The sequence below is a fragment of the Sus scrofa genome, chromosome 14, assembly GCF_000003025.6.
Source record: "Sus scrofa isolate TJ Tabasco breed Duroc chromosome 14, Sscrofa11.1, whole genome shotgun sequence".
Lineage (NCBI taxonomy): Eukaryota > Metazoa > Chordata > Mammalia > Artiodactyla > Suidae > Sus > Sus scrofa.
The window spans coordinates 48,173,954-48,199,140 of record NC_010456.5 but is presented as its reverse complement, the minus strand read 5'-3'; the positions used below and the strand labels follow the sequence as shown (position 1 = coordinate 48,199,140).

General features: G+C 41.4%; 1 protein-coding gene across 8 annotated transcripts in view; it reads left to right on the top strand.

The window, feature by feature from the left end:
* The window catches only part of EIF4ENIF1 (eukaryotic translation initiation factor 4E nuclear import factor 1), a 47,867-nt gene that overhangs the window by 5,561 nt on the left and 17,119 nt on the right, over positions 1-25,187 (top strand). For 7 of the 8 annotated variants that reach the window (XM_021073985.1, XM_021073988.1, XM_021073983.1 and 4 more), the window contains 5 exons: positions 11,270-11,343; positions 13,608-13,735; positions 17,178-17,464; positions 17,722-17,923; positions 21,220-21,395. In XM_021073985.1, coding sequence (XP_020929644.1) covers positions 11,270-11,343; positions 13,608-13,735; positions 17,178-17,464; positions 17,722-17,923; positions 21,220-21,395 — 867 coding nt within the window. Of the gene's footprint in view, positions 1-11,269; positions 11,344-13,607; positions 13,736-17,177; positions 17,517-17,721; positions 17,924-21,219; positions 21,396-25,187 lie in introns of those variants that run through there. The other variant, XM_021073989.1, reaches the window with a different exon arrangement.

The window sequence follows — 25,187 nt, the reverse complement described above, 5'->3', positions numbered from 1 at the left end:
TGGATTATCTGAGCTTAGTTTCATGTGTGCTCTTCATTGCCTTGACTAGCTATAGATTGGCACCATTTTAGTTATCAGTGTAAGGATCTTTAAAGGAGGCCTCTCTAATTGTGGCTGATGGGTGGTCGGTCACAGTGGTACTTCCATGTTTATGTCTTTGTTTTAAAATCATTAAGAAAACAGACAAGCAACTGAAGTGGACTGACTTGAGTAATCCTTCTAGCCTTCTTGGAGAAAGATCAGTTGTGAGACTTGGAGCCAAGCCTATGAGAGTATCCTTTGATTTAAATTTTAGGTTGAAATCATTAGTCAGACGGTCAGTTTTTGCTATACAGAGATCTCATGATAATTTTGTAGGTATCTTTCATAAAGTTGAGTGGTAGCCTCTAACAGGTGGCATTTCAGTGAGACACGTAGCTACACACTTAAGCTAGTATAAAAACAGGGATGCCTGTGGAGTTCCCACTGTGGCTCAGTGGTTAACAAATCCGACTAGGAACCATGAGGTTGCCGGTTCGATCCCTGGCTTTGCTCAGTGGGTTAAGGATCCGGCGTTGCCGTGAGCTGTGCTGTAGGTTGCAGATGCGGCTCGGATCTGGCGTTGCTCTGGCTGTGTGTAGGCCAGCAGCTACAGCTCCAATTAGACCCCCAGCCTGGGAACCTCCATATGCTGAGGGAGCGGCTCTAGAAAAGGCAAAAAGACAAAATAAATAAATAAAAATAGGGATGCCTGTTTATATTGTGGAAGGCAGAATTGTGGTATAAAAAAAATCATTATGCTATCTTAATGTTTCAACTGTCCAGAAAACTTAATTGGAAATTCTAAGAGGGGGCTGGCTGGCATTACCAGAAACACTGTCTGCTGACTCTTCTTTTCTACCTGTTTCAGTTTTAAGTCATTTTGAAAAGTTGGGGAGTTCCTGTTGTGGCTCAGCAGAAACGAATCTATTATCCATGAGGAAGCAGGGTCGATCCCTGGCTTTGCTCAGGGGGTTAAGGATCCGGCATTGTTGTGAGCTGTCATGTAGTTTGCAGACACGACTTGGATCTGCCATTGCTGTAGTGTAGGCCAGCAGCTACAGCTCCGATCAGATGCCTGGGAACCTCCATATGCTAGGGGTGTGGCCCTAAAAAAACATAAATATTAGCTTAAAAAAAAGAAAGAAAGGAAAGTTGGGATTCAGGGTCCTTTGCCCCTTGGGTATCCTCTCCTCCTCATTCATGGAGGGAACTTCTAGCTAGATAAGGAGCCAGCCATATCACAGCTGGAACTTCTGACATAGAAATTTGTGGGCAGAGCCTTTGATTCAGAAAGGGGTACTGTGAGAGGAATTAGGGGAAGCCTGCCCAAGGAGGTAGCAGTTTGTTGAGGGTTCCCAGTGGTCCCATGAGACAGGGACAAACCCAACACTGAATGACAGAGCTGCTAGATGGGGTCGTGCACCTTTCCTTGTCCTCTCAAGAGAAGCAGTAGAGAGGAGAGGAAAAGGGCCCAACTGAGCCCCTCAGCCTGGTTTAGGATCCCCCACTCTGTCACCTGTTTAACTTGCTTAGCCTTCAGTCATATACTTCTCTGAATCTCATCCTTTCCCTCTGTGAAATGTAGATGGAATAGTATCTACCCCATAGGATTTCTGTGAGGAGTAGATGAGAAGATGCATATCAAGTGCTCAGAAAAGTGGCTGGCACACAAAAAGTGTTGCAAACTGTTTACACTGTTATAACGGTAGGGGGAGGTACTGAAAGATTGCTTCTTTAGATACCAACTTTAGATCAAGATGCTTATTTTTTAAATATCACAGTAATTATCTCCATTTCAATATCAAAGCAGAGAGCACTTTTTTTTTTTTTTCCCCCCCTTTGGTCTTTTTGCCTTTTCTAGGGCCGCTCCCAAGGCATGTAGAGGTTCCCAGGCTAGGGGTCAAATCAAAGCTACAGCTGCCTGCCTACGCTGGAGCCACAGCAACACGGGATCCAAGCCTACTCCACAGCTCATGGCAACGCCGGATCCTTAACCCACTGAGCAAGGACAAGGATCAAACCTGAAACCTCTTGGTTCCTAGTTGGTTTGGTTTACCACTGAGCCACGATGGGAACTCCAGAAAGCACTATTAAAGATGTAATGCTACCACCCTAAAAATGATTTTCATAAATTTCCTTCTGGTATTTATTGACCTGCCTACTTAATGTTTTAGATTGCTTTTTGTCAGTTGTATCAACACATTTAAAAGCCAAGGTTTATTTTTTTATTTCTTGGGGTTTTTTTGGCTTTTGTTTTGGCCATGCCTGCAGCATGTGGAAGTTCCCAGAATTGAACCCATACCACAGCGGTGACCTGAGATAAAGCAGTGACACTGCTGGGTCCCCAACTCCCTGTGCCACAAGATAACTCCAAGGTTTATTTTTATTACATTGGCTAGATCAGCAAAAAAGATATGAACAGGAAAAAAACAAGCTTTTTTTCTCCACATTCCCACTTTCTTACCTTCATATTATTCAGTAGAAGGAATTCTTTGCATTAAATCAGCCATCATTAGAAGCTTGAGTGAATCCAGGTGCTGAATCTTGATCATCAGCTCTGCAGGATCCTGACCTGCCTGTAAGAGCTATTGTAAATGGCACCCCTTTAGCAGCAAAATTCATGAATATGTGTGTGTGTGTGTGTGTAGAATGTATGCCATGTACCCACTGTGTTGTTAGTTCACCACTGCCCTAGCTGTGGATTCCACTACCCCATTGTGATCTATTTTTAAAAGCTTTCTAATCCTTTCAGAAAACTCATGTGACTCAGTAGACTGAAATATCAGGTCAGTCAGCAACTATCTGAGTGCCTGATGGGCCAAGCCCAATGTTAGTGGGTGTGTAGAGGGTGGGGACCCAGCCCAAATGCTGCTCTAGGGATATTTGCCTTCTTTAAGAAGAGCTAGGGACACACAGGTGAGGTACTGGGTCACTTCCAGGGTGCTCAGACCATAAACATAAAAAATATCCATGGTAGTTATTTTTTATTTTTTTAAATTAAAAAAAATTTTTTTAATTAAAAAAAATTTTTATATTTTTTTAAAATAATGGGTGTATTTATTTATTTAGTCTTTTTGCCTTTTCTAGGGCTGCTCCCTCAGCATATGGAGGTTCCCAGGCTAGGGGTCAAATCAGAGCTGTAGCCGCCGGCCTTCGCCAGAGCCACAGCAATGCAGGATCCAAGCTGCGTCTGCAACTCATACCACAGCTCACAGCAACGCAGATCCTTAACCCACTGAGCAAGGCCAGGAACCGAACCCACAACCTCATGGTTCCTAGTCAGATTCATTAACCTCTGTGCCACGACAGGAACTCTGGTAGTTATTTTTTAAATTGGCTTATTTTACTCTTGTGAATTGAATTCAGCTTACAAAGGTAAAGAATATTTCTTTCATCTCCTCCTGTGTCAGAATGTTATCAGAGTGCTTAGCTGCTGCTTCATGGGATTTCTGCAGAAAGAAACTGGATAAGGAATTAACTAATGTTGTTTTGGGCTTAAACTCATATCATTTGGTTTCTCTTTTAATTCTGATCACTGAAAGTGGGTGTCCATATTAGTAATTTCCAAATAGATTATTTGGAAAGGCTTGGCAAATTTTCTTTAAGGAAGGCTGCTAAAACTAAGAAAATGTGTTTATACTTCTTTAGGTGTGGGACTCTTAGGCAATTAGTAGCTGGTTCTTGCCTGGTCAGGTTGTAGTCACCCGTGCAGAAAGTAAGGTCGCAAGTAATCACTCTTCTTTATCCAGATGATAATTTTAGTGAATTTGTCCATGACCAGTAAGTTCCTGTGGGTTGTTAGGACTCTACAATGTACAGGGAAATCTCATGTTCCTTCCTGAAATACTCACAGGGAAAGAGCACTCCCAGTTCAGAAGGGGCACACTCCAAGTGTTTTGCCTTTAGCCAAAGTTGAAGGTTTTCTTTGAAAATATCCCAAAGGGGTTCCTTTCCAGGGATAATTGCTGTTACGGGCTCTTGAGAGGCTGGAGAGTGTTGAGGCCAGGGACAATAGTTATCTGCCTATGCTAGCCACTAAGCTTGGTACACAGGAAGTGTTCTGTGGACAGTTATGAAAATGCAAACTTTGTGTTGATTTAGCTTATGGTTTTTCTCCTCCCCACTTAAGTGGAGGATCCTCTCAGGCTGGGATACCATCAGAAGCAACTTAAGGCATTGCTGAAGGTAACAGACTTAGCATTCTAAACCCCATAAGGAGGATCATATTTTGAGAAACATGACTGGTTTAAAGCACTACTTCTTAGGAATTCCCTGGTGGCTCAGTGAGTTAAGGATCTGGCATTGTCACTGGTGTGGCTTGAGTTTGATCCCTGGCCCTGGGACTTCCGCATGCTGTAGGCAGTCAAAAAAAAAAAAAAAAAAAAAATCACTACTTTTTTTTTTTTTTTTGCTATTTCTTTTTTTTTTTTGTCTTTTGTTGTTGTTGTTGCTATTTCTTGGGCCGCTCCCACAGCATATGGAGGTTCCCAGGCTAGGGGTTGAATCGGAGCCGTAGCCACTGGCCTACGCCAGAGCCACAGCAACGCGGGATCCGAGCCGCGTCTGCAACCTACACCACAGCTCACGGCAACGCCGGATCGTTAACCCACTGAGCAAGGGCAGGGACCGAACCCGCAACCTCATGGTTCCTAGCCGGATTCGTTAACCACTGCGCCATGACGGGAACTCCAAAATCACTACTTTTTAACCTGTGGGGTCCATTGGAGGTCTCTGAATCTCTGTTGGAGATAAACACTCATTGCAAAAATAGTACATATGTGTTTTGTACATGGTTTCCTTGATGCCATGAAACTGGTTTAAGAAGTACTGTTCTCAAGAACAGTATAGTGTGACCTAGATATTCCCAGCAGCTATTATAATCCAATAATTATTTTGTTTTCCCAATTCTCAGCCTATTAATGAAGAAAACATCTCTTCGTGCTCCATGGACAGCTGGGCTGTGTCTTAGCCACTGCACATGGTCAGAAGCATACTCTGACACAAATGGTTAATGCCTCTTTGCAGCTGGCTCACTGCTCTACCTTATGCTCTTATAGGCCTGTCAAGTTTATACAGTCAGTTCCTTGAGCTTTCATTCACAGCTAGTATACACCAAGCATGTAAAATCAACAAAGAAAACTGGAATAATATGGGAGGGAAAGTTAAAACATTTTTATTTTTTTACCAACCTGAGCCATTCTTTTGCATCTGAGAGTAGTTGACACATTAATCTGTGATTAGAGTGATAAGTCTGTAAGAAGAGAAACTAAAACATTAACCTCTAGTAAGTGAACCTCTTAGTTTACTTAAAATATTTTTTATTGAGATGGAATTCACATAAGTCATTCCTTTTAAAGGAATGTACTATTTTGTGGTTTTTTGTAAACTGACAAAGTTGTACAACCATCACTACTATCTAACTCCAGAATATTTTCATGTCCGCGAACAGAAACTCCACCCATTGGCAGTCACCCCCCTCCCCAACCCACATCATTCTCTTCCTCCAACCCCAGGCAACCATTAACCCACTTTCTGACTTCATAAATTTACCTGTTCTGAACATTATATGTAAATAGAATCATACAACATGTAGGTGTTTTCACTTAATACAGTGTTTTCAAGGTACCAGTTATATCATGTGTAGTACTTTAGTCCTTTTTATTGCTAAGTATTCCACATTTTGTTTAACCATTTATCAGTTGATGGACACATGGGTTGTTTAAACTTCTTGGCTGTTGTGAATAATGATACTCTGAGCATTCATGTAGAAGGTTTTTGCATGAACATGATTTTTCAGTTCTCTTTGGTATATACCCAGGAGTGGAATTGCTGGGTTATGTGGTAGCTGTTTAACTTTTTGAGGAACCATTTTCCATTTCCATCAGGAACATTAGAGAGTTTCAATAGCTACCTACCCTTGTAGATATGAAGTGGTGTCTGACTATGGTTTTGACTTGCATTTGTTGATGTTGAACTGCTTCCTTTCATGTGCTTTTTGGCCATTTATATATCTTCTTTGGGGGAAAAAAAAAGATCTATTGATCTTTTACATGTTTTAAATTGGATTGTCTTTTTGTTGAATTATATGTGTTCTCTCTATATTCTAGATTCTAGACCCTTATCAGATACATGATTTGTAAATATTTTTTTCTGTCCTTGGGGTTTTCATTTCACTTTCTTGATATTGTCATATAAGCTCAAAAGTTTCTAAATATGAAGTCAAATTTATCTTTTTTTCTTTGGTTGCTTAGGCTTTTGTTGCCATAGCTAAGTATGCTTAATCCAAGGTCGGTAAGATTTACACCTATTTTTTCTTCTAAGAGTTTTAGAGTCATAGCTCTTAGGTTTACATCTTTGATAAATTTTGAGTTAATTTTCATATATGGTATGAGGTAGGGATGAGCTTTATTTTTTGAACAGTTTTTAGATTTATAGAAAAACTGGGAACATAGTAGAGAGGTCCTATATAGCCCTCACCCAGTTTTCTCTATTACTAGCATGGTACATTTGTTACAGTTAACAATGTTAATACATTGTGATTAAAATCTGCACTTAATTCACATTTCCTTAGCTTTAAACTCAGGTCCCTTTCCTGCTCCAGGATTCCATCCAGGAGACCATATTACATTTAGTTGTCACCTCTCCTTAGTCTCCTTTGTTCCCTTTTTTGTAAGGCTGTTTGTTACCTTTATTAAAATATTTTTTGACCCCCATAAATAGAACATTTTAGTTCATCTACATGTTTTGCGACTGTTAAAATGTCTGGATTTCCGATTGTGGTGCAGTGGAAACGAATCTGACTAGTATCCATGAGGATTCGGGTTCAATTCCCGGCCTCACTCAGTGGGTCTGGGATCCAGAGTTGCCGTTAGCTCTGGTATAGGCTGACAGCTGTAGCTCCGATTCCACCCACTAGCCTGGGAACATCCATATGCCCCGGGTGCAAGCCTAAAAAGCAAAAGTAAATAAATTTTTAAAAATGTTAATCTTTGCAAGTTGACTGCTTAATAAATGGGTAAAATCATTAGATTTTTAGCAAACAGCTGTAGTAATAAGAGACAACACTTGGGCTCCCTATTACCATTTGCAGTTAAAATTTTCAAATAAAAGGAGTTCCCATCGTGGTACAGCAGAAATGAATCCAACTAGGAACCATGAGGTTGCTGGTTCGACCCCTGGCCGTGAGCTGTGGTGTAGGTCATAGACACCACTCAGATCCTGCCTTGCTGTGGCGTAGGCCTGCAGCTGTGGCTCCAATTCACCCCCTAGTCTGGAAACCTCCATGTGATGTGGGTGCGGTCCTAAAAAGCAAAAAAAAAAGAAGAAGAGGCCTTGTTGTTCAGAAACTTTTTGTGTACTGAGACTATACATATTTTACGTATTGCCCCTGACTTAATAGTATGCTAGGATTTTTAGTTTAATATTTGAATTTGAGAGTGGTGGAGTGAGGGGATATGTAATAATCTTTGGGTTGCTTTTAATAGCAGAAAATTGCTTTGCAATGTTTTTTCCTGTAGTGTATGTATAAGTATTTCCTATATTGCAAAGTCTTTCCTGTTTTTACTGGAAGACATTTTTAAGCCCCACTTAAAACTTAGAATTTCTGTAGTGTTATATCTGCTATCATCATAATTACTGTTGGTCCATTCACCTCACCCCCCGCCACCAAATTTGTGTCACCCTTGCTCCTCTGACACTGTTTGCCCTGCAGATTTCACTGGACTCCAGTCTCTACAGGCAATTTGCAGGTGGTATGCCAGTGCTTTGACAGGTTTTTCAGAATTTTGAATATCCTCTAGACATTTGCTTGTATCTGGAATTCTGTTTATCTCAGACTTCTGAAATTTTCTAGGTATTTCTTTTTAATACCTAGAAAATTAATAAAACATAATTCTCAAGTAAATCCTAAGTAATTGTAAATGCCTGGTTGACATTCTGGTTTCAAAACTAAAATGTCTTGTTTATGGGCATTTTGCTATCATGGAGAGAACATTTAGGTGCCTTGGGAGTCTGAAGACACCGAGTGATTTCACGGCATGCTATGTGCAGTGATTCTTGTAGGCTGAGAGAGTAAATCTGTCCCTCCATATTTATCCCAAGGTATAGGAAGCAGTGGTCAGAGCAGCAGCAAGTATTCTGTTGTGAGGCCCATTATGGGTGTTGGAAAGGCCACGGCACAGTGGTATGTGTTTTTTTGCAAGGCAGTTTTAGCATTTTACTGGTACTGAAAGTTTGGGAATTGTTTTTTTAACTTTAATCTGAAAATGTTTATATAAAAAGGCAATGGATTTGTGTATATGCATGATTTGAGCAGGTGTGTGTGTATGTGCTCACATGTACATACATAACTACCCATATTTTCTAGTTCTGTTGAAAGGGCCTAGAGGTAAACGAGGGTACCCAGTTCCCAGATCTTGATTTCTATACCATTCCTCACTTAAAGGAACTTAGATTTTTCAGAGAAATGGCTGACTCTGGGGCTAGGACAGGATAGGTACAAGATAAGATAGAAAGTAAGAACATGCTTTTTAAAGAATGATGGGGTACATCAAAAGGATACAGGAGCCAGCTTGAAGAGACTTTCAATATGAGCACAAGAATAATTAAGGGCATTAATGAACTACAGACCACTGGAAAACTGGAAATCTGTGAGTCCATGCCAGTAATAAACAAGTAAATAAATAGGGGAAGGGGGGTAGAATGCCTGGTGCTGACGGTACACATGGAGTGAGGCCTAGAGTTGGAAAATCAAGATTGGTTTGGCTCATAATCACCATAAAATCCTAAATTTAGGGGGAAATTTGGATGAAGGCCAGGATGATTTTAAAGTGTCTCCCCACAGATTGCATACTGATTGCAAGTGAGAATGTAGTAACTAAAGAGTAAAACTGGACAATACTTGGCCAAGTGGTCACAGTTAACATCACTAATGAAGGGCAGATGGATGGCGTAGGTATCTGGAGGTGATGCTCTGAGATGGACACGTCCCTTAGGTTAGTATTCTGCTCCAGGCATGCTTAACCTCAGTCTAATAATGAAGAAACAGTTCCATGGTGGCTCAGCAGATTAAGGATCTGGTGGTGTTTGTCACTGCTGTGGCATGGGTTCGATCTCTGGCTCAGGAACTTCCGCATGCTGTGGGTGCAGTGACCAAAAAAAGAAAAGGAGAAAAAAAATCATGAAACATTAGACAAACACCAAATTTTTTTTTTAAAAGAAGGCTGTATTCTTTAGAAATGCTAATGTCATAAGACAAAAGAAGTGGAGTTACCCTTGTAGCTCAGTGGTAACCCTACTAGTATCCATGAAGATGCGGGTTTGATCTTTGGCGTTGCTCAGTGGGTTAAGGATCCGGCATTGCCGTGAGCTGTGGTGTAGGTTGCAGACCTGGCTTGAATCCCACATTGCTGTGGCTTTGGTGTAGACAAGCAGCTGCAGCTCCAATTTGACCCCTAGCCTGGGACCCCTCCATATACCACAGGTGTGGACCTAAAAAAGCAAAAAATAAAAATAAGAAATAGTAATAAGACAAAAGAAATTATAGAAAGGTTCCAGATTAGAGACCACGGAGACATGAAAACCAGTATCTGATACTAGACTGGATCCTGTGTTAGATTCTAATAAAAAGTAATATAAAGGACATTATTGGGTCATTTGACAAAAATTGGAATCTAGATTTGTTTTATTGATAACCGGTTATGTAAAACTGACACCAAGTTCTGTAGAAGTGAGCCCTTATACCCTAAGGGAGTCCATTGTATGTAATGGATTCCTTTTTCTCCTGTGCATCTAAAATAATACTGGCCAAGTGTAATCCTTGGGAGAATGGAAATCAGTCACTCAAATTACTATTATTATTATTACTTTACTTTTTAGGGCTGCACCTGTGGCATATGGAGGTTCCCAGGCTAGGGGTCGAATTGGAGCTACAGCTGCCAGCCTACACCACACCCACAGCAACTCGGGATCCAAGCCTCATGTGCGACCTATCCCACAGCTCACTGCAAAACCAGATCCTTAACCCACTGAGCGAGGCCAGGGATTGAACCCATATCCTCATGGATCCTAGTCGGGTTTGTTAATTGCCCAGCCACGAAGGGAATTTCCAAATTATTTTCTGTAGGGCTTAATCTCTCATGGAACCAGAAAAAAAATCGTGAAAGGGTATATTCCTCAGTCTTAGGAAAGAGGCCCTGAAGTACTTTAGGGGTAAAGGAACATAATTTATGCAATTTACCCTTAAAGGCCTCCCCCCCCAATACTAAAGCAAAGGGTGGGGGGATTTTAATAACATGCAAATCAGATAAATGGTATATGGGTGTTTGGGATACTACTTTTTTTCCTTGAAATTTTACTATCATTACAAAAAAAAAAAATCTAGGAGTTCCTGTCGTGGCTCAGTGGTTAACAAATCTAACTAGGAACCATGAGGTTGTGGGTTCACACCCTAGCTAAAGTGGGTCAAGGATCTGGTGTTGCCATGGGCTGTGGTGTAGGTCACAGCCGAGGCTTAGATCCCGCATTACTGTGGCTCTGGCATAGGCCAGCGGCTACAGCTCCGATTCGACCCCTAACCTGGGAACCTCCATATGCCGCAGGTGCAGCCCTAGAAAAGACCAAAAAAAAAAAAAATCTGGAGTTCCTGTTGTGACTCAGGGGAAGTAAATCTGACTCTCCATAAGGATGCAGGTTCTGTCCCTGGCCTTGTTGCTCCGTGGGTTAAGGATCTGGTATTCCTGTGAGCTGTGGTGTAACTTGAAGATGCACTTTGGATCTGGTGTGGCATATGCAGCTGTGGCTGTGGCATAGGCCAGCGCTGCAGCTCCAATTCAACCCCTAGCCTGGGAACCTCCATATGCCGTGGGTACGGCCCTAAAAAGACAAAACAAACAAAATCTACTCCTTTGTAAACTGGCATCTAATGCATTCAAGAGTAGTCAGATTAGCTGAAGGTTTTATGTAAACCTGAAGCTTCCACGCCTTGATCAGTGTTCAGTGTTATAGAATATAGTACTGGACAAGAATTTATGAGAATGTGTTTTAGCAAGAAACTGGTCACACTAAGTTATTTTCCAGTTCTGCCTGAGCTTCTTCTAAGAATCTTAGGCTGACTCTAGTATTTTATTCAAAAAGTGAGGGTATAAATAAGATCTGTGTGGAACGTTTAAGGTACTGAGAACAAAAATTAGTTGAAAGCATGTGGCCTGAGAAATACTGTTCAAAATCACCATTTGATTTCTCTTTCTAGGAGGAGCTCTTGGATATTAAAGAACGCCCTCATTCCAAACAGAGGCCTTCATGCCTCTCTGAAAAATATGACAGGTATTTGTGGGGTCAACTTCTTACACCAAACTTGGAAAATTAAGAATTGCATTGTTTTGCTAGAATCATGAGTGGGGAGATTTCTGCTGTAATGATGTTGGGCTTCTGCACAAATATGTTGCATGTGAGCTATGAACATGACTAAAGAGCATCTCACAGCACTTGTCTTCATCAGTTTTATTTTTAATTAGCTTTAAGCCATTAATTCAAAGATGTGAGCTGCAAGGAACCTCTTCCCTTCCAACTAGTGATGAAACTGAAACTAGAAAATGACAGGGTCAAAGGCACAAAGGCAGAAAGCAGAATTAAAACTTAAAAATAGGAGTTCTCGCCAGGGTCTCTTCTCTCTACCAGGTGTTTTGTTTTCTGTTTTTTTGTTTTTTTTTTTTTTGGTCTTTTTAGGGTTGCATTTGTGGCATATGGAGGTTCCCAGGCTAGGGGTCCAGTTGGAGCTGCAGCTGCTGGCTAATGCCACAGCAACAATGGGATCTGAGCCACATCCTTAACCTCTACACAGCTCATGGTCACACCAGATTCTTAACCCACTGATTGAAGCTGGGAATTGAACCCTTGTTCTCAGAGATACTAGTCAGGTTCATTACCAGTGAGCCACAATGGGAACTCCTCAACCAGTAGTTTTTAAGCTGTGCTTTGAGGGTCCTTCAAGGGCCTGTCAGGGGTAGGCTGATAAGGAACACTTTTTTCAGTCCACCATCCCCCAGACAAAACAAAAGAACCAGTCAGCCATTCAGATTAGCCCTTTTGCATATGGGCTCCTTCATAAGAGGTAGAAGGCTTTGGTTTGAGAAGGCTGTAGCTAAAAATGGTCTGAAAGTCTCATATAGTAACCCTACACTGTACTTCTTATGGTTATCTTAAGACTTTAAGATCATTCCTTAAATATCAAGGTAGATGGTTCATATTGGCCCACATTTTTTAACACATAAAGTGTCTTTAATTTTTTGGTTGAATAGGACACGCCTCTGAAATTCTGTATATTCAGAAGGTTGCTAAATATGGTCTCCTTACCACTTTTCTCTGATGAAGGGTATATTTGAACAATGGCTATTCCAATTGGTTAGGATTTTTTTGCTATCTCAGATAAGATGGGGGGGGGTTGGTGTTTTATTTTTTTCATTAAAGCATAAGATTTTTTATGCCTTAAAGTTAATTTTCTTGTTACAGCTATTTCTTCCTGGCATAAAAAAAAAGTTATGGGCACACATACTTGCTTTGATTCTGAAGTGGAGACATTGGGCCTAGCAATATTAATGAAAATAAAAAAAGATGGAGGAAAAAGTTTCTCATTCTGCTGTTTCTCTTCTCTCAGAGAGTTAAAATTTGTTGGGTTCTTAAATTCCACATAATCCTCACAGCCATCCTAGAAGATAGGTAATGTCTCCTTTACAGTGGGAAGTTTGAGACTGAGAGGGTCACTCACTCAAGAAATGTTTAATTGCTATGTGGCAAATACTGTGTGGGGTGCTGTCAAATACTGCCATCTTGGAATCTGGGTCTGTGAGAGGGTACAGTCAAACCCTGGTGAGGGCTTATCATCACTATAGTACAGGTTGTGAAGGACCAGTGCAGTGCAGCCTGATCTGATGCGGAGGGAGGTCCATTGTGCAGAAGTCCAAAGGGCTACAGCAAGGTGTCTAGGAGGTCCCTGGTGGTGATGGCAGAGCTGGGATTCCTACAAGATCATTGGGCTCCAAAGCCTCTGCACTGCACACTACACTACCTGCTACCCCATTATTAGAGAGGAGACAAAATAAAATCCAAACCACATATCCAAGGCTCTTAAGAGCTGTCTGTCCTATTTGTGGGAAAAAACTGAAACTGTATGGACATTCTGGAAAAATATATACTAAGCCTTCCAGGAGCAGCTTCTAATGAGAGGATTAAGGGGGGTTTCCCTCCCTGTACTAATCAGTAAACTGAATAATCAGTATTTATGGAGCATTTCTTTGCTTAGGACAAGCCTAGGTACTGTAATCCATATGTACCCCCAAGGTTAGAGGTCTAAATGTTTCATTTACACACAGACCACTGGTTTTCAAGTGACTCTTGCTTTTGTGTGAACAACAGTGTTACTGAATTTATTGGTGGTTTTTGTTTTTGTTTTTCCATCTTAAAAGACGTGACCATTTTGATGGCAACCATGAAATTTTATATTGGAAGGACGTTTCCATAACTATCACCTGAAGTGGTTTAGTAGTGGTTCATGGCATAAGTGCTAACTGTTGGTACCCTTTGACTTGCAGTGATGGTGTCTGGGACCCTGAGAAGTGGCATGCCTCCCTCTACCCAGCTTCAGGGCGGAACTCACCAGTGGAAAGTCTGAAGAAAGAGGTGGACACAGACCGGCCTTCCCTGGTGCGCAGGATAGTAGGTGAGCAGAGTCTCTCAGAAGTGGGGCAGCAATTTTGGAAACAGTGCTCTTTGCTGCTGGCTTCATTCTTAGCTGTGAGAGTTTTATGCATTGAGAAAAAGTGTCATTATCAGGAAATTGGCTTAAGAGTTGGATTTTTCTGATAGCTATCAGAGTAAAATCACAGCCTTCTTGTATAGTTAGTGGTGAGTAGACTGTGTTAGGCTATCTGCTTTCAAATTAAAAGTACCAATGTCGGCGTTCCCATTGTGACTCAGGGGTAATGAATCTGACTGGTATCCATGAGGATGCAGGTTTGATCCCTGGCCCTGCTCAGTGGGTTAAGGATCTCTGGCATTGCCGTGAGCTGTGGTGTAGGTCACAAACACAGCTCAGATCTAGTGTGGCTGTGGTGTAGGCCAGCAGCTACAGCTTCAGTTTGATTCCTAACCTGGGAACTTCCATATGCCTCAGGTGCGGCCCTAAAAAGCAAACAAAACAAAAACGATGTCTTTTATTGACATGGATAACTGAATTAGATGTCATAGGCAGCATAGAGCTGGTTATGCTTAGTGACCCTGTGAGGCTAATCCTCAGGTATAAATCAGTTCTGGCAATTCTTAACTCAGAGTGGTTTATGACCTGAATACCAGGGTTTGGATATGGTTTGAGACTGGAGTAAAATCTGATGTTCCACACCTTTACCCCTTTAAACTAGAAAAGATACTGAAGAATGAAATGAAGACCTGTCATTATAAAAGCCAGTCAAGGAACTTACTGCAAGAGGAAATCTTTTTGAGATGAAAGAACAAACTTGGAACTGAGCAAAGAAAATGGGGTTACTCTAGCTTAAGCTGTAAGACCCTTCTACATAGAAGTCACTCTATAAACATAGGGCAGTGGTGTCCCTTGAACAAACACTTTATTCTAACAGAATCATTAGAGATGTGCACAGACGTCATTAAAATGATGAAAACTTAGAAGCCACTTATATGTCCAGCAGTAGAAATGGGTTGAGTAAACTGTGGTACATCCACATGTAGGCATCTTACTCTCTTCAGCTGTAAAAACACGTTGGAGATAATGATTACCAAGTTACACAAAACACTGTATTTCTTATTTTTGGAAAAAATGGACACTGCATGGAAATTCTGGAAAAGTGCATACCAGAACATTTTAGGAAGTGTTTCCAGTGAGAGGATTAAAGGAAATTTTCCTCACTGAGACTTCTTTTTATAGTTTTCTGATCTTCCTAGGAAGGATTTTTATGTGTGGTGACATGTTTATTTTTCTTACACCTATATTAAGATATAATTGGTGTACAGTAGGCTGTACATAAAGCATAGCATTGACATGTTGACATATGGATGCAATGTGAAACCATTACCACAGTCAAAATAATAAGCATTTCCGTTGCACCTGAAGGTTTCCTCATACCCCATGAGTCCCTTCTTACAGCTCCTTAAGCCCCCCTTTGCCTGCAAGCACTGGGTCTGCCTTCTGTCATTGTAGATTAATTTACATTTCCTAGATTTTAATATAAATGGAATTATATACTATGCACTCTGGGTAGCTTATTTCATGAAAAATAGTTTAAGATTTCATTTGTGTTGTTGGGTGTATAAATAGTTTGTTCTTTTCATTGCCTAGTATTCCATTGTATGAATTTGCCATGATTTATCAATCTATCTAATAGACATTTGGGTTGTTTCCTATTTTTGACTATTAACCAACACTACTCTAAACATTCACGTGCAAGTCTCTATATAGACATCCGCTTTCTTTCTCTTGGGTAAATATCCAGGAGTAGGGCGGCTGGGTTCTATGGTAGATGTATGTTTTAATGTTTTGAGAAACTGCCAGGCTGTTTTTCAAAGGGTTTATACCATTTTACATTTCTACCAGCAGTGTATGAGTTTCATTTGCTTCTCACCCTCACCAGCACTTGAAATCGTCCATTTTTTTCATTTTAGCCAGTCTAATAGGTATGTAGTGATATGCCATTATTGTTTAACTTGCATTTTCCTAGTGACTAATGTTGAGTATCCTTTCACACAACTTATTTGCCATCCATATAATCTTCTTTGGTGAAGTGTCTTCTTTGTCCTTTTCCTTTTTTTTTTTTGTCTTTTTTTGCTATTTCTTGGGCTGCTCCCACAGCATTTGGAGGTTCCCAGGCTAGGGGTTGAATCGGAGCTGTAACCACCAGCCTACACCACAGCCACAGCAACGCGGGATCCGAGCTGCGTTTGCGACCTACACCACAGCTCACGGCAACACCGGATCCTTAACCCATTGAGCAAGGCCAGGGATCGAACCCACATCCTCATGATTCCTAATCGGATTTGTTAACCACTGAGCCACGACGAGAACTCCTATATGTAGGTCCTTTATCAGATGTATATGCTCTGAAATATGTTTTCTCAATCTGTGGCTTGTTTTTCCATTCTCTGAGCAGTAACCTTCAAAGATCAGAAGTTTTAAATTTTGATCAAGCCCAGTTTATCTTTTTTGTTTTGTTTTGGCTACAGCAGGCAGAAATTCCCAGGTCAGGGATCAGACCTGAGCCACAGCAATGACAGTGCCAGGTCCTTAACCACTGGGCTGCCAGGGAGCTCCCAGATTATCATTTTTTAGAATGGATTATGCTCGGAGTTCCCGTCGTGGCGCAGTGGTTAACGAATCCGACTAGGAACTATGAGGTTGCAGGTTCGATCCCTTGCTCAGAGGGTTAACAATCCAGCGTTGCCTTGAGCTGTGCTATAGGTTGCAGACACGGCTCGGATCCTGCGCTGCTGTGGCTCTGGCCTAGGCCGGTGGCTACAGCTCTGATTGGACCGCTAGCCTGGGAACCTCCATATGCCGCAGGAGCGGCCCAAGAAATGGCAAAAAGACAAAAAAATAAATAAATAAAATAAAATAAAATGGATTGTGCTCTTGGTGTCATGCCTAACAAAATTTGGCTAATCCAATGTCAGTTCCTCCATATTTTCTTCTAGAAGTTTTATAGTTTTGAGGGTTACATTTAGATCTGTGATCCATTTTGAGTTAATTTTTGTATTTGGTAGTAATGAATTCAAGTCTTTTTTTGGCATATGGATATCCAACTGTTTGATACCTCTTGTTCAAGAGACACTTTAAGTTTTTAAGTAGTTACTGTTTCAAATACTAATAGCTACCATGGTTTATTATTTGTTCTAATAAGTACATAGATAGGGATTTAGTCAAAATACAGGGATTCTAGAGCTTAATCATGGAGGGTCATTATAAAGTACATTTATTCCACCAAGGAGAAGCAGCAGAAGTCTCAGTCTTCCTTAAATATTTAATGTACATTTTACTCTGAGCATTTTAGTGGTAGCTCTTTAACAATATTCCACAGCCACCAGTCTCTCCATTTAGAGAGGAAAAAAAAAGTGCCCTTGCTGGTTTGCTTAACTTTCTCTTTCCGGCATCTTTCCAGATCCACGGGAGCGTGTGAAAGAAGATGACTTAGATGTTGTTCTCAGCCCACAGAGACGAAGCTTTGGAGGGGGCTGCCATGTGACAGCTGCTGTTAGCTCTCGGCGCTCAGGAAGCCCATTGGAGAAAGACAGTGATGGGCTCCGCCTGCTTGGCGGACGAAGGATTGGAAGTGGAAGGATAATCTCTGCTCGGACCTTTGAGAAGGATCACCGTCTGAGCGATAAGGACCTGAGGGACTTGAGAGACAGAGACCGAGAGAGGGACTACAAGGACAAGCGTTTCAGGGTTTGTCTCCTAGATCCTCTGGCACCTCATGTGTTCACTCCGTTTATACCAGGTTACTTTATGATGCTGGGTGAATATAGCGTGATGGCAAGCCAGAGGGGGAGGAACAGAGAGAGCTACGGGTGGGGAGGGGCCTCACATCTACAGCATAGCATCTTCATTGCACTAGTGAGCACTGTTTAATTCATCAAGACCTTGACTGAGGTAGAAATGCTTTAACTAGAATCTTTTTAATCTTGCATCGTGTACTTTTCCAGAGGGAGTTTGGGGATAGTAAGCGTGTCTTTGGTGAGCGTAGAAGAAATGATTCCTACACAGAAGAAGAACCAGAATGGTTCTCAGCTGGACCTACAAGTCAGTCTGAAACAATTGAGCTGACTGGCTTTGATGATAAGATACTGGAAGAAGATCATAAAGGCAGAAAAAGAACAAGGCGACGGACGGCCTCTGTGAAGGAAGGTCAGCAAAAACTTTGGGAGGGAAGCTCATTGTTCTGAAATGAGATGTGCTTATAATTAGCTTACCCCTATACGTTTAGGAATGGGCACCGGTGTTAAAAGTGGCAAGATTTTAATGTTGAGGCCTGTTTTTGAAATCACTGCCTAAGTGTTAGTTCACTGTGTATAGATTGTACTACACAACTTCTACATGCTGTGCTAAACAGAAAAGTCTTCCATTACCCAGTAAGAGCACTGTGTACACAAAAGTATCCCCCAGAGATAAGAACACGTGGTAGAAATAATGAGGAGGTCTTTTCTATTGAGCACGTATGTACTGGACATAGTAGTAAGCATTTTGTCTCTTTAATCCTCTTCTCCTAACAACACTGTGAGGGAGATACTGTTTTGCCCATATTAAAGATGAGCAAATGGAGGTACAGGTGCTTATGTTGCTTGTCTGTGGACACTGAAGAGGTAAGTAATGAAGTTGGGAGTTGAACAAGATGCCTGTGCTTCAGAGCCCACCTTCTTCAACAAGGTGTTAGGCCTTCCTAGGTCTGTTGTTTGTGATGTGGCTTCTCCCAGACTCACTTTGCTCAGGTGTTTCCCTTGCTAAACTGACAGAGCGCTAATGTGTGAGGGGTGCCTGATACAGAGTAGGGGTACACTACTTATGGTCAGAGGGCTGACCTGGTTCTGAGGTGGCCAGTCCTGGGCTGGTGGTCTTGGGAGGAAGCAGTGAAGAGCCAGGTGTTAACTTGGGAGATGTTGCTACTAAGTTGCCTTTGGGATATGCCTTTGTTTCACTCTAGACGAGACTAAAGCAGCGGTATTTTTACCTGTTGGTAAAGATCAGGCCTTATGGTGAGAAAAAGCCTTTGGGTTTCATGGCAGAGCCTTTAGTAGAATGCAGCGTCCTGGCTCTCTTGCCCCCATTGATCAGTTGCAGAAGGTCCCTAGGCTGCCCTAGCTACTGTGTTTAAGATAAACAAGTACTCTAGTTTTATCCTGGCCGCAAAAATGAAAGGAAAGGGAGGGCTGATGAATGCCTTTGAGTCTATTTTTGTGCCTGTGTTCCAGCTTTCTACTGAACTTGGTATTGTAGAGTTCTCTACAGGCACATACTAGTGCTGGGAGTATAGCAGTGAACAAGGCCTGTGTAATTTTAACATAGCACCCATTCTATAGGGCCCAGTGCTAGGTGTTGTGTATATGGGGATGAATGACGCAATCTGCATACGTATTGCAGTTATAAACAGAAAAAAAATGTAGAAGGAAGTAGCAGTTAAAATGCTCCACTGACAGTTTTAATTTTCATAGTGAAAGTATATGCTCATATTCTGAATGAGTATATTCTGAAATGTGTTAAAACTCGCCCTTAGTTATCTTTCCTGGGTCCCTGGTTTCTGAGACTATTGTAATATATGGCCTAGTTGTGTTTGTCTGTCTGCTAAAGCATATTCCTACCCACTCTCAGTTGTTAGGCCCAGTTTGCTCTCAGGCTAGCATAGAATTATACATGGGGCACTTTTGCTACTTGCAAAAGCCAATCATCTGTTAAAAGATGTCCTCATCTGAACACAAAAAACAAGAGGAGAGATATTCAAGTTTCTTTTGTAAATGTACAGACTGTCTCCTCTGGCTTATCCGAAGGTGGGACACACAGCTGCAGCAGAGTGTATGTTGCTTGTCAGTCCTGAAGTGGGCAGGCAGGTTCTGGTGGGTAAAATGGAGAAGCACTGCTCTACTGGGAAAGGATACAAACATGGCATTGGTTAGGCTGTTGTTTACCTTTCCTAGGTTCTTTATGTGTAAAATGAGGAAAATACCTCCACCAAAGCAGTCCATTTAGTTAAATGTCAGTCTTTAAGGAACATTTGCCTTTGCTGGTTGGCAGTGATTGGCTGCTGACCCCCTGGAGAAGCTGCCCATTGCTTTGTTTGTGGCTCACAAACATCCATCTCACTGGTTGCCTTAAGCCCTCAGAAGGCCCAGGGTTCTTAGGCAGCAGTCTGTGAAGGGGTAGTGCTGCCTTAACGCACAGCATGGAGTGGAAGAGCACTGCTGGCCATCCTAGGATTGAAGCCTTCCCCCATCTGCTAGTATTGAGACCTTGGGTAAGCAAACCACTTAACCCTTTCGGTTGTTGATGTCCCCTGACTTGGCTGTTTCGAAGTGTTGGAGTGAAATCAGATGATAGCATTTAGCTTCTTCTGGTCTAGAATATCCTGGTTAAATAATGAGACTGTGGTCCTGTTGGGGACTTATGAGAAGGGATGGATCCAGACTGTTGATCCTTTTTTTTTTCCTAGGAGGACTTCATGTCTCCTACAATCTTAAACCACAGGCAGATCTTACATAGGTGCTTTTGCAGGGTGGAGTTTTGGGAGTTATGGTCTTCAAATTAAAAAATTGATTGTCCAGTATCTCTCAGTGGACTTACTTTAAAAGAAAAAAAAAAGTTTTGTTTTTTTCATCTGAAGGATTTTGCCTTTTGTCCATCCTCTGGTTAAAACTAAGATGTTAGCTTCCTTAAGTGTTAGCACTTGGTATCTTCACTTAGACCTTATCTTTCTATCCTAACCACAACTGGACGTTACTGAGTTTTAAATGTACCAGGCACTACAGAGTAAGACAAAGGTGATTAGAGCAGTTTACCTGCCCTCAGAAAGCTGAGCCTCACCAGACTGTGACTGTAATACAGTGTGATAAGTACTCTGAGAGATAACACAAGCATTATAGCGAAGGGGGTGAATAAATTTGCTGGTAGGGTAAAAATGGGTAGGCTGGGCAGGCCTTCCAGTGGAGATGACATTTGAGTTTGCCTTGAAAGATGACCTACAGTCTGTAGGCAAGTAAAAATTGCCTTTGTGCTAGGTGTCACAAAAATAGGTTGCTGAGCCCTGCCTTAACATGGTGATGCAGATGCATGTGTGAAAGCAGAGCCAAATTAATTTAGTTCCATTCTTAAGAAGTAAGAGACTGCTTAATGCTCAAAGACTATCCTTTAAAAAAAAAAAAAACCCATTGGAAAAAAAATCCACTGCATTATAGAAAATTTGAAGAATGGGCAAAAGAAGGACTACAATCCTTCCTGCATCATGTTGGTGTTCTGGCTGGTTATTAAGGCTTTTTTCCTCCTCTAGCTCCCATAGAAGGGAACTATTTTACTGTTGCAAGTGCAGTACCGGCACAAGAAGTCTGTTTTTAAAGTCATCTATGGCTCTTCTGCATGTGTGATACTGGCTGAGGCCACAGGGTACATCCAGAGGGGTTTGCTTGATGAGACTGTCTTTGTCCTGGTTTTGCTTTCAGGCATAGTCGAGTGCAATGGAGGAGTGGCCGAAGAGGATGAGGTGGAGGTCATCCTCACACAGGAGCCTGCTGCTGATCAGGAAGTGCCAAGGGACGCCGTCTTGCCCGAGCAGTCCCCAGGAGAATTTGACTTTAATGAGTTCTTTAACCTTGATAAGGTGCCGTGCTTGGCTTCGGTGAGTGTAGCAGCACGCTTATAAACATGGATAGAGCAACTGTAGGGTTAATTCGACCTGAGTCTTTAAGATAACTCTTTTTTTAAGTTTTGTTTTGTTAGATGATTTGGGGGTTTTCGGCTTTCGGTCTTAAGTATTATTTGAATTTTTATTGGCTTTGTTTTGAGAGGCTTAGTGGAGATGACTTAAGTGAGAATTCTGTACCAGTTAACTCTTTTTCTAAGCTGTTAGCATTAGACTAACAATTCTTCAGATGTTTAAGAACATTGTCTGCTTTTATCTTTAAGAAGCTAAGTGTTTGTTGTAAAGACACTGTGGAGTTGGATTTTTATAACTGGTAGTTGGTATCACACTGATCTGCATTCCTTGGGTAAGGCTGACTGGTTAGGTGGTACCTTTGTGATGTGATGGTTCTGAAAACCTTTAGTGAAAAGGAACATGGGATACTACTAACACTGTTGCTGTTAAACTGCTGAGGTCTAGCCTTTCTTGACTTTTAAAGTAGAAACAGTAAGACATCCCAAATCTTCATTTAGTATCTGCTCATGCTCCTGTCCCCTTTGGCCATTAGGGATTGAGATAGTCTGTCAAATTTTGGAGACATGATAAAACTGTGGCCTCTGCCCCAGAATTGAGATTTTTCTGTGGTTGCTGAAAGAGTACATAGAAGAAATAGAATTTAAAAAGCCATTTGGAGTTCCTGCTGTGGCACAACGGGATCAGCAGCTTCTTAGGAGCACTGGGACAGAGGTTCAGTCTCTGGCCTGGCACAGTGGGTTAAGGATCGGACATTGCTGCAGCTGTGGCTTAGGTCTCAACTGCAGCTCAGATCTGATCCCTGGCCTGGAAACTCCATATGCCACAGGGCAGCCAAAAAGCAAAAGAATAAAAATAATAATAAAATAAATAAACCATTTGACCAAAAGCATCTTTATATCCCAGGTGTCCTTTATAGGACACACAATACAGCAAGTAAGTTTGACCAGTCCTTTAGAATTAGTGGTTCATGGAATTTAGTTTAAATGCTCTATTCCTTAACTGTAATTTCTTCTTGTTTGATTACTTCATGAGCTGACAAAAGTGCACCATGACAGAACAACACTGGTCTATCTCTTTTGTCATTTCTCTGCCCCCCAATCCCTAAAAGATGGCCATCTGCAATAGGTGAGCAGCCATTGCATAGCACTGATAGATACAGGGCCACAGGTGAGTTCTCAGGTGGTACTTCTAAAATCTTTATAGTAAGGACCAGGTTTTATGTCCATTTCATTGAAGACTAATACTTTAATGCCACATTGCTATAAAAGTTTCTAAGCATTTCCTCTCATTCTCTGAACTTATGTCAATTTGGACCAGCGTGGCCCAAGGCCACACTTGTCTATAGCGCTGTTCAGGAGCATAGGGAGTACATCTCCAAATCAGCTGGCATCTTCATGGTTTTGCTGCTTAAGTTCTAGCAGCAGTTTTAACTATAAGTCTCCTAGCCAGATATCTCACTTCAGTCAGTTGGCCAGTAGTCCTTTGACTCCCTATGAGAAGAAGGGTTAGCTTAATTGATGTAAAACCGAGTGGTCCTCTCAAATTCTTACTTTTCAAGGGGATGGTAATTTTTAATTTTTACATCAGCAGTGTTTAGTGACCCCCTCTTTTTCCTTCCTTCCTTCCCTTTTAGCATTATCTTAGAAGGCAAATGGAAATCTTAACTGTAAAAATTTTTCACAGCAGGAGTTCCCACCGTGGCTCCCCAGTTAACGAATCTTACTAGCATCCACGAGGACACAGGTTCAATCCCTGGCTCACTCAGTGGGTTAGCAATTCGGCATTGCCATGAGCTGTGGTGTAACTTGCAGATGAGACTCAGATCTGGCCTTGCTGTAGCTGTGGTGTAGGCCATCAGCTACAGCTCTGATTCAACCCCTAGCCTGGGAATCTCCAAATGCCATGGGTGCAGCCCTAAAAAGAAAAAAAAAAAAAAAAAAAAAAAAAAATTTTTTCCCACAGCCAAAGACTTATACTTGGCTCCAAATGTAAGCAGCTGTGAAACCTGTGTGCCTAGGTAGAGGGAGAATTCAAAACTATACTTTTTATAATTGGTAAGATTGCCTATAGTGCTAATTGTTTTAGTCTTTACATCCAGTAAGTCATTTAATCCCCACAAAACCCTTGTACTTTCTATTTTACAGATCAGGAAACAGGCACAGAGAGGTTTAAATAACTTGCCCAAAGTCACACAGCTATTAAGTAGTGGAATTGAATTCTAGTTTTTGCAGTTTCAGTTAATAATTTTTGTTCTAGGAGTTCCCTTCGTGGCTCAGTGGTTAACAAATCTGACCAGGAACCATGAGGTCGTGGGTTCGATCCCTGGCCTTGCTCAGTGGGTTAAGGATCTGACATTGCCGTGAGCTGTGGTGTAGGTCGCAGACGTGGCTTGGATCCCGAGTTGCTGTGGCTCTGGCGCAGGCCAGCAGCTACAGCTCTGATTAGACCCCTAGCCTGGGAACCTCCATATGCTGCAGGTGCAGCCCTAAAAAGACAAAAAAATAATAATAATAATTTTTGTTCTAATTCCCTACAGCTGTACTGCCAGTAAAGCATGAATGGGAGGAATAGGAACTCAGCACCATCTTACCTTTTGGCCTCCACCCTCAATCAAAACTTGGCTAATTCTGAGCAGTAGGTACCAGGCTAGGAAGTTTCTCCATGTTTTCCATGGAGGTACTGCTCAATAAGGTGTATATTCTATAATAGATTGACTTAAAAGCAGAGTTGGGATCAGTAAAAAGAGATGCTCTGACTGTGCTAATAACCAGCTGGACTCTTAAAATGCTCAGAAAATGACCAATTGAAGAGTAAGTAAGACGGGCCCTATAAGATTTGGACATCAGGAGTTCCCATTGTGGCACAGCGGAAACAAACCTGACTAGGAACCATGAGGCTGTGGGTTCGATTCCTGGCCTCGATCAGTGGGTTAAGGATCCAGCGTTGCTGTGGCTGTGGTGTAGGCCGGCAGCTGTAGCTCTGATTAGACCCCTAGCCTGGGAACCTCTATATGCCGTGAGTGCAGCCCTAAAAAAGAGCAAAAAAGACAAAAAAAAAAAAAAAAAATTGGATATCAACTGACAAATGGTATAAAGTATTTGAGATAGTATTTGGCATTTCGTGGGCCCCACAAATGTTGGGTTATCAATAGGTATAAACAGAATTACACTTGTATTTGTAAGCTGTATTTACTAGTATTGCAATACATTAGAAGTTGACAGCCACAAAAATAAGCTGATATTAGATATGCAGCATTACAGTACCTGACACATAACAGGTATATATAAGTATGATAAATGAAGAAAAAAGAAAACAAAAATCCTAAACAATTGAGTGAACAGGAATATGACATAGAAAAAAACCTTGGTGATATAATCAAAAGTATGAAATGTATAGCCTTAAATGTATTCATTAGAAATTTTAAAAGGAAATCATAAACAAATACAAAAAAACATAGAAATTTCCATAACAGTGGAAAGTAATGAAAGAACAGCAATGATCAGTAATGATCAGCAATGACAGTTTGGTAGCTGTCAAAGAGCAAAAATATTTCATAATATCTGTTTGTATCAAAATAATATAAATGCTAGGATATAACTTGTCTAAATGACCTTTGAGGAGTTCCCATTGTGGCTCAGTGATAACAAACCTGACTGGTATCCATGAGGACGTCAATTTGATCTCTGGCCTTGCTCGGTGGGTTAAGGATCTGGCATTGCCATGAGCTGCTGTGTAGGTTGCAGACACAGGTTG